The sequence below is a fragment of the Sander vitreus genome, chromosome 15, assembly GCF_031162955.1.
Source record: "Sander vitreus isolate 19-12246 chromosome 15, sanVit1, whole genome shotgun sequence".
Taxonomy (NCBI): domain Eukaryota; kingdom Metazoa; phylum Chordata; class Actinopteri; order Perciformes; family Percidae; genus Sander; species Sander vitreus.
The window spans coordinates 26,193,435-26,212,736 of NC_135869.1; the positions used below are offsets into that span (position 1 = coordinate 26,193,435).

A 19,302-nucleotide genomic window follows, 5' to 3' on the forward strand; every position below is an offset into this window, starting at 1 on the left:
TTGGCTGGAATGGGGTTATCCAATCAGGAGAGAGGCCGCTGTGAATAGACACTCACAAGGAGATAAAGCTTCTGTTTCTGATTAAACACGTTATTGGAGTTGAGAGGAGGAATGTTGTAAAAGGACCAAGAACCACTTCTCACACTGAGCACACACTTTTCCTTCTCCACAGCCAGTGTGTGTCAGATGATTGATGGAGGCAGCGGCGATTAACACCGCCCGGCTGCGTTGCATCGACCAACATCTACTGGGCGATAATCTCTTCCGCCCAACTCAACTTTCTCATCTCTGCCAAGGAGTGGGAACAATCCGAAACAATCTTTTATTGCATCTGGAGTTAATGGCCATAAATGGGTTGGAGGTGGCGACAAAGCTCATATCCCAGTTAATTGCTCTAATGCACAAGAGGCCAATTGCCAATTTGATGGCATGCTCTCTCTGAGTAATTGAAGTTGGCCTAATTGGAAGAAGAGATTGAAGGCCGTCTGATAAGGGAAGGGGGGGGGGGGGGAGAGAGAGAGAGTGTGTGTGAAGCTCACGTCTATTGAAGTGAGGAATTGACTTTTGTGGGTGGCAGAGTCACTACAGGCCACTTTGGGAGGAAAAGGAAACAGACAAACTATTACTGTCGAGGGATTTAAATGTATATTCTGTACTGTATAAATGATACCATAGACAAGAGGTGTTCTTTAAAAAACAACCCTCTCATTTTTTCAGTTTAAGTTTGACCTTTCTGTCTTGCTATGTATAGACATTGCCCCTTGGTGGTTCCCGTGTGGTACTACACCCGTCTCCCTGTGGTTGAGCCTCCAGTTTGCAGCAGGCGCCTGCAGCCATGGCACTGAATCTGAGAGTGATTGGCTGTTGGTGTGTGCAGTCTGTGCAGATTGTGAGTGGGAGAAGCAAAAGGTTTGAGAATATGATTAGGGCTGGGTATCGCCAATGATTTCCCCCAAATTCGATAACATTTCCAATTCAATACCAATAGGTTAGGGAAAATTTTAGTTGCATTACCTAATTTGGCTTGGATGTAAAATATTCTCAAGGGACTTTTACTGTTAATTGTACAAACAAGAAGCAACCCTCAAAAATAATTGTTTTGCTTAAAGTAGGTTCCTTTTCTTCTTAACAGGATTTACATGACACTAATTGAAAAGGCATGTATTAAAAGATCGATTTCTGAATTATATTAATATGAGATCACTCAAACAATCGATTATTTTAACCCAGCCCTAAATATGACAAACAAATCTTTTATAGATTAACCTTTTATTGACACACCAGCATGTGTAGAAAGTCAGAGTATGTATTGCTGGAAAGAAACCTATCTTGTACACCTCATATGAACACATATTTTTAGTGCAGCAACAGAACCCAGCCACTGTAATGTAACTTTGAATATGGAGATGTTAATCAGTGATGGCACGAGCCTCCCACGGTGCTGACAGGTTTCATGTTCTACCCTCTTCCTGTCTTGTCTCATCTCATCTGGTCTCCCTTCCTCTCCTCTCCTCCTTTCCCCTCTCCTCTCCTCTCCTCCGTTCCTCTCGTCTCTCTACTGCCTCTGCTCCAGCTCAGCAGTTTGGCACTCTCAGAGTGACAGTTTCACTCCTCCTTTATCACCTTAGTGCTATTTTATACTGTGTTAGAGCAACACACACACACACACACACACACCTCTACTAAGCATTTGTGATGTGGATTTCCCTCCAGAAGAAAGCTTGACTGTCTGAAGCCATCTGGCCTCCATGAAGACACTCGAGCAGTGAGTCACTCTGCTGAAGCTCCTTTCTTTCTTTCCTTCTTTCTTTCTTTCTTTCTTTCTTTCTTTCTTTTTCGGACAGAGGATTTTACATCCTACTGCTGGCCCATTTGAAATAACATTTCTTATAACACTAAATGAAAATATTTACATTTGCACAAGAAAATGAAACCTAAAAAACCTTGTTTTGTTTTCAGTGGTGGAAGAAGTGTTCAGATCCTTTACTTGAGTAAAAGTACTAATACCACATTGTAAAAATACTCTGTTACAAGTAAAAGTCCTGCATTGAAAATGTTACTTGAGTAAAAGTATGTAAGATCACGAAAATATACTTAAAGTATTAAAAGTACAAGTTCTCAATGCAGAAAAAGCCTCACATTTTAAAACCTGGAAACGATCCAAACAGTTCTGTCAATCAACTAAGTGTTTAATCAGCTGACCATTTCAGCTGTAGGCCTATATATTGTTGGGTAGTTTAATTTATACACAAACATAGTGCATTTTATATACATGTTTTGTGTGCAACAATCTTAATTTGTAAAGTAACTAGTAACTAAAGCTGTCAGATTAATGTAGTGGAGTAAAAGTATTTCCCTCTGAAATGCAGTGGAGTAGAAGGAGTAGGAAGGAGTAGCAGTGGAGTAAATTCCTCAAATTTGTACCTAAGGACAGTACTTGAGTTACATTCCACCACTGCCCTCATTTTAGTTTAAAAAAAAATAATTGTGTGTGTGTGTGAGAAAATGATTTGAATCAGTAATCCTCATAGGGTTCCGTGTAGCTGGTGGTCTGCGGGCGAGGAATGGTGTAATCTTTGTTAGGGTCGATGTTCTGAAACACGCAGAAACATGGAATCACACATTCATCATGTCAGTGCAGTTAACAACCCTTATGATGAACTGTGCTTTCATTAACCTTACAATATGACTGAGCCATAATTGCCTGCAGTAGCGAAAGGTCATGCCGCTTAATTGCAGAGCATGATGTGAAGTCAGATTGTTAATCCTAAATTGGCTTATTACTCACTGTCACAGCGAATCCAGACTCGTAGGGTGATCGCAGAGATTTCGCCGTCCTCCTGCCTGAAGGGAGACACACACACACACACATACATGATACAGTTGAGATACTTCATTTTACACAGTGAGAGCTGAGTTTTGTAATGTTGGACATCAGCTCCGTATTCATTCTGGCTTGTAGTTATAATCCAGCATGATAAAGGACGTCTTTTAGTGAATCTGGGGTTGCTGGTCAGACTCTGTCGTGGTTACTTTGTTTTGTTTGCTTGTAGAGTAGCATAGTAGTAGCATTTCTACATTTTAGCTGTGTTGTTATTTGTACAGGAAGTGGCCGAAAAACCACGTTTTTCCCTTTACAAATGAAAAGTTTGATTCATAAGCAGTAAAACCCACTAATGCTCAATCAAATATGCTCTGGGGTTTTGTTGCTACAGCCTTTCTCTGTCTGGTTTGACCACTAGCTTATGGCGGCTAATGCTAATCAGATAAAGATATTGCTGTGTAATTGACATTAGTCAGTTTGCTAACCTTATAACTCTTCTCTAATGGTGCTACTGTTTTATCAATTACTATTATTCTCTAGTAGTCACTTGTGGCCACGGGGTCAGCCCTATGTTCCCACATTTCTAAGATTTTTCTTAAAATTAGGCCCTATGAGGGTTAGGGTTAAAATCTTAGAGATGTGGGAACATAGGGCTGTGGGAACAGGCATGCTCCCACTGCCACAGTTCAGAAAAAGTCACTAACTCTGGAAAAACTGCTACAAGATGAGTTCTGCTTCTATCAGGTTGCATGCCAGTTTGTGTCATTGTTGTGCCGGCATTTACAACTAATGTGGTTGTTAATGTGGCTTTATATAATGAGGTGTTTTTATTGTTCTTGGAGTTGAAACAGTAGTCGCTAGATCGATCTACTATTTTGATAACTAGTCAATCGTCTAAAGGAACAGTGTATGGGATTTAGGGGGATCTATTGTCAGAAATGAAATATACTACTCATAATTATGTTATCATTATTGTATAATGAAAAAATGGTTGTGTTTTATCTTAGAATAAGCCCTTCATATCTACATAGGGTTACCTGAAGGCCACCGTATGTTCTCTACATGCTTGGGAAGAAAGGCATGAGTGGAGCGGTATTGGTTGGTTGGTTGCAATCTGCAACCTCGCCACCAGATGCCATTAAATCCTAGGTCCTTTAGGTATCTTTTAAGAAACGGTACCAAAATTTGGTTGGTGGTGCTCAAATGTGATTATTTACTGGTTCTTTGTCAACTGTGGTAATAAATGAAATATCTTTGGCTTTTGATTGTTGGTTCGGACATAGTCTATATCCACGACCTTCCACCTCAGGGATTGCTCTGGTGCTGCCGGAAATTCCACTTGATCACGCTCTTATCGCCTGGATTTCTATTACCTTCCTCTTTCTTTGTGTTGGCGTTCTAACCTCCGGTGGATTTGTGAGGACTATGGTTAACTGCTCCTCAGATCTCTGCAGGGTAAATCCAGACAGCTAGCTAGACTATCTGTCCAAACTGAGTTTTCTGTTGCACGACTAAAACATTTGAACGTACACATGTTCCAACCAAAACAAGTTCCTTCCCGAGACTATTTTGCAGCGACACCGTGGCTCCGTCCAGAGCTTAGCGCCGCCCAAGACGATTGTGATTGGTTTCCAGAAATGCCAATAAACCAGAGCACGTTTTTCTCCCATCCCAGAATGCTGTGTGGACTAGCCAGACCCTCCTCTGCAGCGCTGTGGAGGAAGGTCTGGCAATGCGAGACTAGTTCGGACCAAACAAGCAATATAAGGATATCACGTAGTGACGGGGATTTTACCCTATTTTCTAATATTTTATTGACAGAAAATTAATTGATTAATAGATTAAGAATTGTTAGTTGCAGCCTTAAATGACACATATAATGCTCATTTTCAGATTCATACTTGTATTTTGGGTTTCTACTAGACCATGTTTGCCTGCTTCAATGTTCAAAAAACACTTTATTTTTCTCATACTGTCTGTCTGAATATACCTGCAGTCTCCCTCTGTCTGAAACGCTCCGTTTTAGCGCCTCTTTAAGCCCCTCCCCCCTGAAAAAGCCCTGTCTGTTTTGATTGGCTTGTGAGAAAAATATGGTGCACCTTTGCAAAGGTAGTTCTCTAGCCGTGTGTGGCTACTCAGATGATGGGCGAAATAATCTAATGAGCTTGCATGCGACATTAGCCTGGTTGACACCAGACCCTTCTCAGTTGTAACTGAGAGTGGGTCTGGGGAAGGTTCATTCACAGCCCATTTCCAAAGGGGCGTCACCAACGGACGCCGCTCAAATGCCTCTCAGCGCAGTTGGATAGTCCTTCAACCTATCAGACCAACGATCCGGGTGACGTAGCAGCGAAAAATTGGAAATGGGCTTGAATGAGCTCTTGGCCAGACGGACTTCCAGAGCAAATCTCAAATTTGCCTGAAGTTCGTCAGGGTTTTCCCAGGCTAATGTGACATAGGAAGGGAAGCCAAATCTGAATAGCTTGTTGAATCCCATGTGTTCTGATCTAGGCATCCTGGGTTGTCTTATTTCACAGTTTGTGAGTTGGTAGGCACTCCAGATAACCAAATGTATGTGCGCAAGCACTGAAAAGTGAGTTTTTCATCATATGTCTCCTTTAATTATTTGTACACCCCCTTAAGCATGATTCACAACCTTTCAATTAAGCACCACTCAGTTTGGCTAATGAGGACAGCTTCTCACCTCTCCTGTTCTCACTATCACTCTCATAGCTTCCGTTTTCTTTCCCTTCCTTCGGGCTGGCCAGTCCTGGTATATCAGCGCTGGGGCTGGTCCAGCCTGCAAAGCTCAGAGGGATGTCCTTGGACCTGGCCTCCCCCCTGCAGAAGAAGGCCATCTGGGCCAACCCGTGCCCCATCAGTAACACCCAGCCGTTTGCCACCAAGGCGATGCTAAGCACCGGGTCATCCCACTGCGGCCGGTGGCCCACCTCCGGGTTCCCCCTGATGAGCAAGGTGATCCACACCACCCAGATGCAGGCGGAGAGAAACAGCGTGAGGCAGAGCAGCGCGGCCTGTGTTTGGCTCTGCTGGCGCACGGCCCCCGTGTAGCTGTAGCTGTATGTGAAGCAGGAGCGGTGCAGGAAGTGCAGGGCGAGGATCAGGCCGATAGCCAGGAGGCACATCACGTAGATCTGCAGCATGACAAATTCCTCCTGGCTGTACTCGCAAGGTTTCTGGTCCCGGACCAACACTACAATCAACCACTGGGTAGAGATGATAACCTGCACGGTGGAGAGCCCCAGCGCCAGGGCGGGCTCCCCCCAGCCCCGGGCCGCTGCGAAGCCCAGCAGAGCGAGGCAGCGGGCCAGCAGGCAGGAGAAAGCAAGGGAGAAGAGCACGCTGAAGAGGAAGAGCCTGGTGGGGCAGGTCTGAGGGGTGAGGCGGATGATGAAGGAGAAGGAGGTGGCAAAGATCCCAGCTGTGGCCAACAAGTACATGGACATGCAGGCCACGGTGCCTCCGATGCTGCTGCGCTGGTTCCTCGATGAAATACAGATGCACAGGGACCAGAGCAGCAGGGCTAGGAGGAGACCAATGCTGAACAGGAAGCCTGAAGTAGCCAGGGTCTCCACAACAATACCCCACGCTGCCCGGCGGTCACACAGGTACCTGTAGATGGGGTTCAGTTCTGGGCCGCAGCCTGGCACACCCTTCAGGGAAGTACCATCTGAGGAAGTGGTTGGGGGGTTGGTTGTGGCATTGATTGAGCTGCTGTTGGTTGACTGGCATAGACATGTGAGAGGGACATAGAAGAGGAGGAGGAGGGGAAGGATGGGGAAAATGCATTTGTGCTTCTCTGGTAAAAAAGCCATCTTCATTTGGAGGAATCCACTGGGGGATTCAGTCCTTCCTTTTAAATGTCCTTTTGATACACACACTCTTTTCTCCTTAAGATATATTCTCCTGAAACAAAAGACACACAAAATATTTCAAAAAACATCAACGGCGCAAAACAAAGCAGGATGAAACAGAAGACAAGATAACACAGAGGTCACAACATGGAAAAAAGGGAGAGTGGTTTGACAGGTGGAGTGAAGAGTGCAGGAGGAGGGAGTGCACAAACGTGCCAGAGCAAGGCAGAGGAGCGTGTTAGCCAGGGATAAGAATGGAGGAAAAAACAACTGCAACATGGAAGTGAAGCTGGGACAGAGCAGCAGACCTGAAAGGTAACTATTCTGCTGCATCAGCTCTATGATCAGGTTTGTATGCAGCACAGATTGGAGGTGGGAGATATTCACTCCTGATAGCTGATCACCACTTCCTCCAGCCTGTAACAAGAGCCTTTGTTTCAGCGTCAGAGAATCAAAGATGACCTTTAGTAGGATTGTCACGCGATAAATATGACCCAGGCCCTCAACTTTGCCCTAACAATGGCCTTCATTTGTATAGTCAGGAGATCATACAGCACACCACTTGTTCCATCCTAATAAAAGGGCATGGAGGTTTTTGATCAACCTATTAATGACATTTCTACGATGATTGTAATCCAGTTATTGTAGCTGTCATTAGACACAATTGTTAACATGGAGTGCACATAAATTCCAGAAATATATTCAGTATTATAAGGACAATAGATTATTTATGTCACAATAAGAGGGCATCTCCGACGCAGGATCAAAACTTTTATTAAAAAAAAACCCCAAAAAACAGGAAAACTTACCTTTTTTTTCTCCTTTGGGATATGAGAGTGAACACTTCTAAAAGTCTTGATTAAAGTTTGGCTGGACGCGTTGCAATAAACGGCCGCTTAATGCGCCTCCTATCCTGATGATGTTCCCATATCTCTGCCAACCCGAGGTAACAGGAAGAGCTAAAGGACAAGTGGGAAGCGATGGGAGTCTCTGAGGTCTGAAGTCACCGGGAGAGAAGAAATGTTTTCACCAACAGGTTGGGCAAGGCAGAGAAACCTGCAGCCCAACTCATACCCTCCTGTCAGACCCCTCCTGTCTCTCTGTGTCCCTCCCTCAGACACACCTGGAGGTGATGATGCACACAGTCACACACACACACACACACACACAGGGAGGGAGAGTGAGTTCACCCCTCCACAAAGGAATTTGCATCCCTTGACCTGATAACTGTGCACTTTATGTGGAGTAACAGGAGTGTGTTGAGCTTGTTTTTGTAAGGGAGTTAAGGTGAGAGTCCAACTGAGTCATCCCAGTCTCATCGGGATACAGAACAGGACCGGCCATCACCTTGGTTACCCTTAAATCACAGCAACAACATTTGGAATCGGCGAGTTAGCCGCAGGGGGAGTTGCATCAAGAATAGAGTTGTGGGAGTGCTTTCAACCGTTGTCTTTTACAAGCCCATACGTACCGCCTCAACTCATGCCTGTACAAGCACAGAGTTTACAGGGTGTGTTCGCTTGAACCTTAAGTCACTCTTCAACTGTAAAGTCACTGTAGTGTGCAAAACACAGCTTTGTCTTCATCAAGTGTGTTTGCTGTGTGTGTGTGTGTGTGTGTGGGTGTGGGTGTGGCTCGATGGTGTTTTAAGCCCCCAACGTCGACTTCAAGACAGCGCTGCAACCGTCGACTTCAAGGCACCTAACCATAACCGTAACCTTAACCATTGCCTAATCCTAGTGCCTTCCAGGTAGCGCTGCCTGGAAGACGACGTCAGGGGCTTAAAACACTTGTGTGTGGTAGGTAACAACATTAATGTCTATTATATCTACTGAATAGTTCAAACTTAAAGTCTCCCTGCTGTATCCCTTAATACTGGAGGAATTTAAGCATGACAATCATTTATTTTCCCACACAAATCCCTGTCACTGGCTTAAGGTTGGGCTGGAATGAGAAGGAGTGAACCATTTGTGTTGAGATTATCAGTCACTCAGTGCTGATAGCAGGTCATTATTTTGAAAGAGGAACCGCAGCAACCCTAGTGTCTGACAAAAAGTTGTTGACGGACAACAGTGTTAAAGGATGTTGGCAGAATGTGTTTCTGTGGTGAATTTTACAGTTTAAGCCAGTAGGCCAGATTTGATAGGGCCCGGCGACCATTTTCTAATTCACAATGAAAATATATTTATTCACACTGGGAATTTCTTTTTGGACAAACATATTTTGAATATAAATAAGCTTCCAGAGTGCATACAAAAATCATGAAAAAACAGTGGATGGGCTAAACCCTGAAAGTCCTCAAGTCCTAGGAACGCGCCTGCGTACTAATCTCAGTTAATAAAAAAAATAAAATAAAGAATTTCAAAGAGAGATGTGTTATGGGCTTTTTAAAGCTTATTCAATGTATCTGTTAAATACTATTAATGTTTGCTTATTAACTGGCCCATGGCCATCCTGTCATTTTGCAGAAATGGCCCCTGGGCAAAGCAAGTTGAAATATCGTAACTTTTCAAACCAATTTCTGTTTTGGGCCTTTTTAGCGACACTAGCGGCATTAGTTTATGGGAGGTGATGTCGTTCTGTGTCTGTCAGTCAGTTGGCCAGTCTGTCGGTCCACCACTTTGGTCCAGACTGATGTATCTCAGCAACTATTCGATAAATTGCTAATGAATTTTGAACAAACATTGAATTAATCCCCTGACTTTTCCTCTAGTGCAGGGGTCTTCAGTGTTTTTTGGGCCAGGGACCCCTTAGCTGAAAGAGAGACGGAGCAGGGACCCACCACATATTGTATTAAATTGAGTTGCATATTAAACTGGGCCTACAATAACGTGTAGGACGGCCTGAAGTCTTTATACATACCATTTGATGGTACATACAATACTAAGCTATTAAAATAATAATCATTGACATTCATTCATATATTTATACATCATATTTAATGTTAAACATATATGTAGCACAGTGAATCCTTAAGCTTAACTGTATCTGGCTACCTTAGTGGCAACCTTACCTACAGGCCAATAAGCATGTCATCAATGTTGTGTACATTTTTGCTAATAATATGTTGGACTCATGTTTATGTATATTTTCAGACATATTACCTTTTACATTTACCTTAACTTTTTTTTTTAAATGATTGAACAATAACTTGGCCCCTCCCTGCATAACTCTGAGGACCCCCTGTTGAAGATCTCTGCTCTAGTGCTACCATTAGGTTGACATGCTTCTTCTTTTTTTAATGAAATGTCTCAAAAGCAATGAGATGGATTGCCATGAAATGTGATACAGACATTCATGTCCCCCTCAGGATGAATTGCTATAACTTTGGTGACCCTTTAAAGGTCCTATGACATGTTGCTTTTTGGATGCTTTTATATAGGCCTCAGTGGTCCCCTAATACTGTATCTGAAGTCTCTTTTATATAGGCCTTAGTGGTCCCCTAATACTGTATCTGAAGTCTCTTTTATATAGGCCTTAGTGGTCCCCTAATACTGTATCTGAAGTCTCTTTTATATAGACCTTAGTGGTCCCCTAATACTGTATCTGAAGTCTCTTTTATATAGGCCTTAGTGGTCCCCTAATACTGTATCTGAAGTCTCTTTTATATAGGCCTTAGTGGTCCCCTAATACTGTATCTGAAGTCTCTTTTATATAGACCTTAGTGGTCCCCTAATACTGTATCTGAAGTCTCTTTTATATAGGCCTTAGTGGTCCCCTAATACTGTATCTGAAGTCTCTTTTATATAGGCCTTAGTGGTCCCCTAATACTGTATCTGAAGTCTCTTTTATATAGACCTTAGTGGTCCCCTAATACTGTATCTGAAGTCTCTTTTATATAGACCTTAGTGGTCCCCTAATACTGTATCTGAAGTCTCTTTCCCTAAATTCAGCCTTGGTGCAGAATTACAGCCACTAGAGCCAGTCCCACAATGAGCTTTCCTTAGGATGTGCCATTTCTGTGTCTGTAGCTTTAAATGCTATTGAGGAGGAGAGGGGGGGCAAGGTGGAGGGTGGGGGTGTGGCCTTGACCAACTACCATACTTTGCTTGTTTACAAGCCATGATGTCTCTCTCTTTCTCATGGGCGGGCCAAATTCTCTGAGCGGGCAAAGCAGAGAAAGGGGAGGTAACCTTTCCCCTTATGACGTCATAAAGGGAAGATTCCAGATCGGCCCATCTGAGCTTTCATTTTCTCAAAGGCAGAGCAGGATACCCAGGGCTCGGTTTACACCTATCACCATTTCTAGCCACTGGGGGACCATAGGCAGGCTGGGGGAGCTCATATTAATGTTAAAAAACCTCATAAAGTGAAGTTTTCATGCCATGGGACCATTAAAAAGTTTGAAGGGCCTCTAGGGGCATCTAGCTCCATCATGAGGTCAACATTTAAATTTGTCCAATACTGGTTCATGACTAAATACCTGGAAAGCTAATGGCATTCCATGATAAATGAAGCATATTAACATGCTGATGTTAGCATTTAGCTCATAGCACCGCTGTTTAATACAGCCTCACAGAGCTGCTAGCGTGGCTGTAGACTCTTGTTAATATGCAGCGTATATACTGTATAGGGTGTTCATCATGGAAAAGGCATATATAATATATCTAGAATATAACAGAGAAACATAAAATCATAAGCCCTAGGACTCACTGTTTGAATATAAAACAGGGTTTGATTTATTTACCAGATCATTTATTTTCGTTGTGAGAAGAGAAAGAACACCGTTTCTTGTTAATATCATGATTTGTTTTCCTTTTGCAACAAAGAGCCTCGTGGGAGTGTGTTGATGTCCGGAAGCCTTAAAATGAGCGGTAATTATTATTAGATGTACTCAGACAGCATTGTAGTTAAGACACAGAAGGAAATGTCATTACATTTGAGTTGGAGGATTGTCGGGAAATGTTGGGCGAGTACTGTTATTTTGTTTCTCATCCGAGGTCCTTGTTTTATAGGGCTATGAAGTCAGGATTTGTTTGCCATGTTGTTGTTTTAAATGTGATTCATTTGAAACCAGCCATACTTTTTTCATCTTATATTGAATATCCCAGAAAGAAAGAAAAAGAGATGGATAACATGAGTACTTAAAATATACACATTTTACTGCAGCTATCAGGACATACCAGTTCACAGTAAATGATCTGTGGTAGTGTGCTTGCAACACAAAACATACATAATATATGCATTTGTTTTCTCTCAGGAGGGACCTGGGTTCAGATAGCAGCAAGGAGAGAGAGAGAAAGATGGGATAAAAGGGAGTTTATCCTCCGTGATCACGTGAAAGTGCATTGTAGTTTTCACCATTACAGCATATATATATATATATATATATATAGCTCTCCTTGCATCCCTTGGTGTTCACAGTAACCTTGCGCACAAGGAGTAGAAAATACAAATGCAAAATAAAAGCGGGAGGAAGTACAAAAGGTAGGATGGAAGACAAGGTAAAAAGGTTTTAACGCTGAGAGCAAAATATTTACATTTTAATAGACAGCTAGAAGCAAATACAAGCACTAGTTATGACTACATAACTAGTGTATGGCTTGCTGTGGGTTAGGAGCGCCGGAGGGGGGGAGGGGGGAGAGGGGGAGTCAGGAGAAGACTATTATAGATGGATGAAAGGTAAGGGAATAAGGTACGTGGAGTTTTTTTTCTCGTCTTCTCATTTCAAGTATATATAGTATAAACAGTATTGTATAATAATATAAAAATAACATTATTATGCTTTCCGTCCACTTAGTGGAGTGAAGCATGAGGTAGATAGACGAGAGGGCGTTAGGGGGATTTGCTGGCAGCCTTATCATGGCATGGCGAGCCGGGACAAAGAGAAGGCCGGGCGAAGAGGATTACACAGAGGAGAGGTGCAGGCAGGCAAGGAAGGCAGCAGGCTAGATGATGCCGTATTTGGCCAAGTCGCTGAGCTCCATGTCGCCGAAGGCTTCCCATGGGCACACCACTGTGATGTCTGTGCCAAGACCCTCCATGCCGGGGATATCGTCACCAAAGCTGCAGGAAAGGAAACAAACCGCTGAGTGAGTTCAGTGAGTTTGCATTTAAAACATATGTATAATAACGTGGCTAACAACAGTAGTCTCGCATTGCAAGACCTTCCTCCACAGCGCTATGGAGGAGGGTCTGGCTAGTCCACACAGCATTCTGGGATGGGAGAAAAACGCGCTCTGGTTTATTGGCATTTCTTTAAACCAATCACAATTGTCTTGGGCGGGGCTAAATTCTGGACAGAGCCACTGTGGCTGCTAAATAGCCTCTGGAAGGAACTTGTTTTGGTTGGAACATGTGTATGTTCAAAAGTAGTTTTAGTCGTGCAACAGAAAACTCAGATTGGACAGATAGTCTAGCTAGCTGTCTGGATTTACCCTGCAGAGATCTGAGGAGCAGTTAACCATAGTCTTCAGAAATCCACCAGAGGTTAGAATTACAACTAGGGCTGTCAAAATAACGCGTTAATTTCGATTAATTAATCTGAGAAAAAATAACGCGTTAAAAAAAAATAACGCAGATTAATCCATTCCATATTGACGTTTGCATACAGACGAAAATCTGGTGCCACTGATATGTCTGCGCTTCTCTCTGCTGCTCTGAAACAGACATTACAGGAAACACAAACACCGCTGCACGTGACGCTAGTTAACACAATACCCGACAGCAGCTAACGTTAGCCTACCGCTAGCTAGTTAACACTATACTCAACAGCAGCTAACGTTAGCCTACCGCTAGCTAGTTAACACTATACTCAACAGCAGCTAACGTTAGCCTACCGCTAGCTAGTTAACACTATACTCAACAGCAGCTAACGTTAGCCTACCGCTAGCTAGTAGCTGGATTAAACACGGTTAAAATGCTGACAGCTAACGCTAAACGGTGTAAAGTGTGACTGTGTTTTACTGTAGAGGATTCAACACCGGATGTAACAATCTGCAGCTGCCGTCGGAGAAACAACACAGACGGTGCGTTCATTGAAACCGGTAAACCACAGCCTCGTGGTGCATTTGAAGTTATTGTAAATGTCCTTATCCTATCTGTTTGTTGTTTTTGTCGTTCAACAGCAATTTACTAGTGAAATAAGTTATTGTTATTGTTATACATTATTATTAAATCATTTAATGTTGACCATATGGCCTTAGCAATAAACAAGCCGTTCTTTAATGTCACCAACTGTTGTTTAGTACCCTTTTTTTTCTTTTCTTTTTTTACTTTCTTAAAAAGTATCGGTTCAGGCGCCGTTAATTATGTATGCAATTAATTTTGATTAATTAATGACAGAGTATGTAATTAATTAGATTACATTTTTTAATTGATTGACAGCCCTAATTATAACACAACGAAAGCAGATAGTAACGGACGTCCGGCTGAAAACAGTGTCATCTGGAGGAATTTCCGGCGGCAACAGAGGAATCGCGGACTGGAACGTCGTGGATATAGACTAACAAGGAGGATTGGTTCGAGTCGATTCATGACATTTATGTGATGGAGAAACTTGCTTTTCCTGTAAGACTTGAACGAGCTAAGTTTAAAAACTGTTGAACTGTTGAACTGTGAGTTGAATTGATTTCCACACTTTGATCAGACTTTACTTGATTTAAGATGATCTAATTTATACAACACCTCCCCCTAGTGTTCGGTTTAAGATACTCAATCAGTTTTATTCTCTAAGAGTACTTTTTTTTAAATTTAATATTTGTCATGTATTTACATTTTCTTTAAAACAGAAAATGATGCATTTTTGTTGTGCTGTATTGTGCACATCGACTTTGCCTAATTCCCAATAAAAATGTGAAATCAAAAACAAAACAAATGTATAATACATGTAAGTTTTAGTTTTTTTACCCCTTCTGGCCTGGCTTTGGGGCTTTGCTCTTGAATGTACGGGTCTGCCTCTGCTTGAACTTGGGTGGTCCCTTCTTGGGTGTGGTTGGGCCCGCTGTTGCAGTAGGGGCGAGGGCGCTTCCTGCAGGGGGGTTGGCGTTCATTTCTGCTGAGGGTCTCTAAAAAACGGAACAAGTGTCATCACACAGAGATCACAGATTCCCTCTTCCTCTTCGAAAATGAGAGCCCCCCTCGTCTAGGGGGGCTCTCTCTCTCTCCATCTGCCCTCTGTTAATCCTGTGTCCTTCCAGCTCTCAATGCCAATCAGTGGAGATTATGCAGATTAGTTTAAACAGCCAGATTAGCTCTAATCCCACTCTGATCCGCAGCAGATTAACAGCCCTTTTTGAGCAACAGCGATGCCATGTGCATGACTTTTCCATTAGCTCTTCAACGTATTCAACATTCAACTGCTGATGTTTAAGATATTAATTGAACTATTACATCCACATCGCCAGTGCATTCTTGTGTCATACATTTGTATTTTGTTCATATCTGTCAAGTTTGACATGGGTCTCTTGCTAACTAAAGGAGGCTTCGCTAACAATGTATGACATAGTGTTGTTTTCTGTGCACGGACGTGCTAAACTCTTGTCCTCATCTCCAACCTGATCTTAAACAGTATCTGGCCTGATCTCCACTTCTCAGCCACCCACCCTCTGACTGCTAACAGTGGTAATCCAGTTAAGGCAATTTGACAGAAGTAGAAATCTTTTAGCATGTTACGTTAATCCAACATATGCGCCGCCTTCATCAACAGAGCTAGATTGCCTGTGGGTTGCAAAGGCTCCCCCGAGCACACTTCTTCTTCCTGCTCTCATCTGTGAAGCTGTGAACACGATGTCGGCCATCTGTTGCTGTGATTTTTGCCCCTAAAGTCAATCCTCTTTACACCGGGCATAAGGAAATACACACACTTGTTCTCCTTTTTTTTTGTTTCATGTCTTTCTTTGCTTTAAAATATTATATACTTGACTACATCTTTACTTCAACCTGCAATTTGCTTTTTCACCACCTTTTCTCCATTTAAATTTGCAACATCAAACCACATTGCTAGCACAGGATAAGTAGAAATTGTAATAGTTTTTCTTCTTCACTCGTGTTCAAACTCTTGTCATTCATCCATTAGATCTGTTCCATATATCCGTTTTCAGTTTTTTTAGCTCGCAATGCGCAAATGCAGATCTGCATTAAAGCCGTCATTATCGTGAAAGTCATCCTCGTCTGAATTCTAGCATTGTCTAGTTCAAAGCTGACTTGACTCGTTTGATCTATAACCAGCATACAAGTAGTAACCGTTACCATAGAGACATTATTAAAGCTGTAATAATTAAAGTGGACTGTAGGTTTTGAACGATGTCATCAGTAAGTCAAGTCAATTAAGTTCTTACCTGTTGTCACAGATATCCCAAGAGGCCACCGCCGATCTCTGCTTCTTGTCTTCTGTTTGTGAAGCTTGTTGTTCGTGTTGTGCTTTTATATCTTCACATCTAATCCCACTCACCCTCTTCTTTCCAGTTCTTCTCCTCCCCCTGCCTGACTATAATCGTCCTTGTTCCCAATACCCCACCCGCCGCCCTCCCCTTACCTGCCGTGGCAGAGAGGCGGTGCAACCCACTGGGTAGACCGTGTCAAAGATCAATCTGGAAGGATTTGATCGGGCTTATCCCTCTAAACCTCAGCACGCCTGCATTCAGCTTTGCTGTGAGGAGACGGCCTGCTGGTCATTTCAGGTCCATGTGAGATGCTGTTTTCAAGTAGGGGGTGTTGGAGCCAGCTGTGAACAAACTCTTATTCCATTACATTTAAATGTAGTTTCTTGTGACTTTGAATTTGATAAAAACCAAAAAGAAGCTCAATACGATCAACTTCTTTCTCCGATAAAAGTTGCATGTTTGATCGTGAATTAGAGGACATTTTATGTACTTAATATTTAGATAGTGTTTTGATAAATCATTGCCTTAATCAGGTTTTGGCTCTGGGCCGAAGAGCTCAAGCCGCCGGACATCTGTAGAGATGAAAGTGTTATTGTTATACCAAAAAGGGGCCCTCCACCATGGTGTCAAATACGGTCAAACATCACATTTTTTCATTGATTTTCAGCTTTAAGTGTACCTCATTTTCCAAATATGCCTTCCAATGGCTTGTTATTTACATTACTATTTGTGTCTGAGCGTCACAGCACGGGTTTGGGGCTGTTGCTTGGAGGGAGATGCAGCCAAAGTGGGCGGGCCAGTGGTGCAGTGATTAAACTGATTAACACCAGTCACATAACTAAATCAAACGTTTCTGTCTGGACACAGAACAAACAAACTGAACAAATAGCTGCTCCAGTTGCCTTCGACTTCATGCCTCTAGCTAGTTTACATCATTTACTTCTTCCTTGGACAAGGTGGATAAAAATCCTCATAGAACGGTAGTCTTTTTTCAGTATTTAAGGAGAAGTCAAATAACAAAGGTTTAAAATGTAAGACAATATAAAAAATGTAGCTTGCCTGATCAGTACATCTAAACTGGTGTGGAATAATGATAGAAAGATTCTGTGTGGAAAATCTAAACTAAAGGGAGGATTCTGGATTAGTTTGTTTGGAAGCAGGACAAGTACAGAGAAAAAGCCATGACACAACCGCAGAGAGCTGATGTAAAGTTATGTAAGCAGACCTTTTGGTCCAAATTCTTCAAATGATCCATTTTTGGAAACTCACCAACTCACAAAGATACTGGGAAAAATCCTTGTTTCATCCTCATGTTCTTCCCCTTTCTTTGCATTCTATCTTGAATTCATATCTCATACATTTTTTTTTAGATATATTCTATATGTTTTAAAGTGAGACGAAGCCAAGGCGACAGCTTCACAATAATCTACAGACATATGCCATACATGACACTGGAGCCAAAAGATGAATGGATGCGTCTACAGCCATGCTAGTGGCTCTGTGAGGCTGTAGCCACAGCGGTGCCTGAAGCTTAATGCTAACATTCACATGCTAACATGCTGATGCTGACAGGCATAACGTTTGCCATGTTTGTTTGGCGTGTTAGCATGCTAACATTTGCTAAATGACCCAATGATGCCACTCTAAGTCAGGGGATAAACAAGGTTATTACATTTCATCCGGACCAAAGTTCATTGCAATCCATCCAACAGTTATTGAAATATTTCACTAAAAAAACAAAACACAAATGTGATCCTCATATAGTTGCACTAGAGGAAAAGTCTGAAGATTACCAAAGTAGTTAGGAATAATCCTCCGGGGCACATGAATGTCTGTGCCAAATGTAATCGAGTAGACGTATTTCAGTCTTAGCATGGCTAAGGCAACTTGTTTAGCAATAATCTCCCTGGGATGCTATCCAGAGGCATGATGTCCATGATATGGCATAATACGCGAAATTCCAACTACAGTACATATTTAATGGCTGTAATTACAGTTACTGAATATCTATCATATATTCTCTAGGGGTGGAAATCACTAGAGGCCCCACGATATTATTGCGATTTTAAACATATTGCGATATATTACAATTTATTACCTTTTTTCTAACTTCAAATCATGTCCCCAAGCATCTGTTTTATCTAAAAAGATAAATGTCTCTGCTTGTTCATCTCACTTTATTGGATTGTCCAAAAAAGTGTGCAATTTATATAATAAAACATCGATACTTGGTGTCCATGTATCGATACAGTATTGTCACGAAAAATATCGCAATACTATGCTATATCAATTTTTTTCTCCCACCCCTAATATTCTCTCCAACTGATTAATTCAAGTGATAATGGAAGTAAGGGGCACTAAATGGTGATTAGAGTTATCTGGGTTTTTAGAATAATGATAGAAGTAAGGTAGTTTTTAGAATGTAGAGAAAGATGAATGTACTATTAAACTTTTTGAAAACCTACATTTATGTTGCAAAAGCAACCAAGTTATGTAAGTTATCATTTCATAATATTGGTTTGGGGTTGATGGTCGATCATATGCTGCACATTGATCAGCTGAGGTTAAGGAGGACAGGACAATACGACTAAGCCTCTTTAACAGTACGTGGGCTAGAATGGGAAATACCTGTCCTCTTTAACAACGCAGTCCATGTGAAGTAAACTCTGGATTATCAGGCTATATGCTGGGAACAACAGCGAGCACAAGGCCTGTTTCATAAGTGTTATCACATCACAAATCCAGTATGCTGGAAACGTTTTTGGATACATTCCAGAAATGCTGCTGTATACAGTTAACTCACTATAGCTTGTTAATATGTGGCGTCTTTATACTTTGCAGGCAGATAATAAGCAAAATACCTCTCATTTATCACAAAGAACTGGAATGAATTGTGCAGCAACCTCGTGCTGTGTTGACATCTCTGGACTATAAATCCATATGTTAAACATGGAGCCCACACTTATTATGTCTGCATACAACATCCTAAAAAAGGCCAAAAAATACATTAATTTGGACTCAGTATTGAAAAATAGCACTGGGGCACACACACACACACACAGTAGTTGCACTGTGTGTGTGTGTGTGTGTGAGAGACATGTTCGGCATCACAGGCAGCATTTTACAGCCTGTCAAACATCAGCTAGAAGTATGACTTCAGCTGACAAATCTGTTCATTCATGAAGTTAAATGAATTCCTGTGTGTGTTCAGAAGAAACCATACTCTTTTTACGTCCAAGCTCTCTGGCTTGAGGACCACCATATACAGTGCAGGCATACA

At 42.1% G+C, this 19,302-nt stretch overlaps 2 protein-coding genes across 2 annotated transcripts; both read right to left on the reverse strand.

Annotated features, from left to right (window-relative positions):
* Positions 1-1,252: 1,252 nt before the first annotated feature.
* LOC144530807 (retinoic acid-induced protein 3) lies at positions 1,253-7,811 on the reverse strand. Its single transcript, XM_078270556.1, has 4 exons — positions 7,509-7,811; positions 5,529-6,751; positions 2,789-2,844; positions 1,253-2,593 (listed from the first exon to the last, which is right to left on the reverse strand). The coding sequence occupies exons 2-4, from the start codon at positions 6,664-6,666 to the stop codon at positions 2,516-2,518; spliced, it is 1,272 nt and encodes a 423-aa protein (XP_078126682.1). The 5' UTR covers positions 6,667-6,751; positions 7,509-7,811; the 3' UTR covers positions 1,253-2,515.
* A 3,969-nt stretch (positions 7,812-11,780) lies between these two features.
* Positions 11,781-16,127, reverse strand: pde6hb (phosphodiesterase 6H, cGMP-specific, cone, gamma, paralog b). Its single transcript, XM_078269322.1, has 3 exons — positions 15,978-16,127; positions 14,548-14,705; positions 11,781-12,705 (listed from the first exon to the last, which is right to left on the reverse strand). Exons 2-3 carry the CDS (start codon positions 14,688-14,690, stop codon positions 12,588-12,590), a joined length of 261 nt encoding a protein of 86 aa, XP_078125448.1. The 5' UTR covers positions 14,691-14,705; positions 15,978-16,127; the 3' UTR covers positions 11,781-12,587.
* Positions 16,128-19,302: the final 3,175 nt, after the last annotated feature.

Coding starts and splice junctions, on each gene's coding strand:
- LOC144530807 (XM_078270556.1), bottom strand. CDS start 6,666: ATGAAGATGGCTTTTTTACCAGAGAAGCACAAATGCATTTTCCCCATC. Junction 2,845..5,528: donor TGATAGTGAGAACAGGAGAG/GTGAGAAGCTGT, acceptor GTCTCCCTTCAG/GCAGGAGGACGGCGAAATCT. Junction 2,594..2,788: donor AGTCTGGATTCGCTGTGACA/GTGAGTAATAAG, acceptor TGCGTGTTTCAG/AACATCGACCCTAACAAAGA.
- pde6hb (XM_078269322.1), bottom strand. CDS start 14,690: ATGAACGCCAACCCCCCTGCAGGAAGCGCCCTCGCCCCTACTGCAACA. Junction 12,706..14,547: donor CCAAAGCCAGGCCAGAAGGG/GTAAAAAAACTA, acceptor CCTTTCCTGCAG/CTTTGGTGACGATATCCCCG.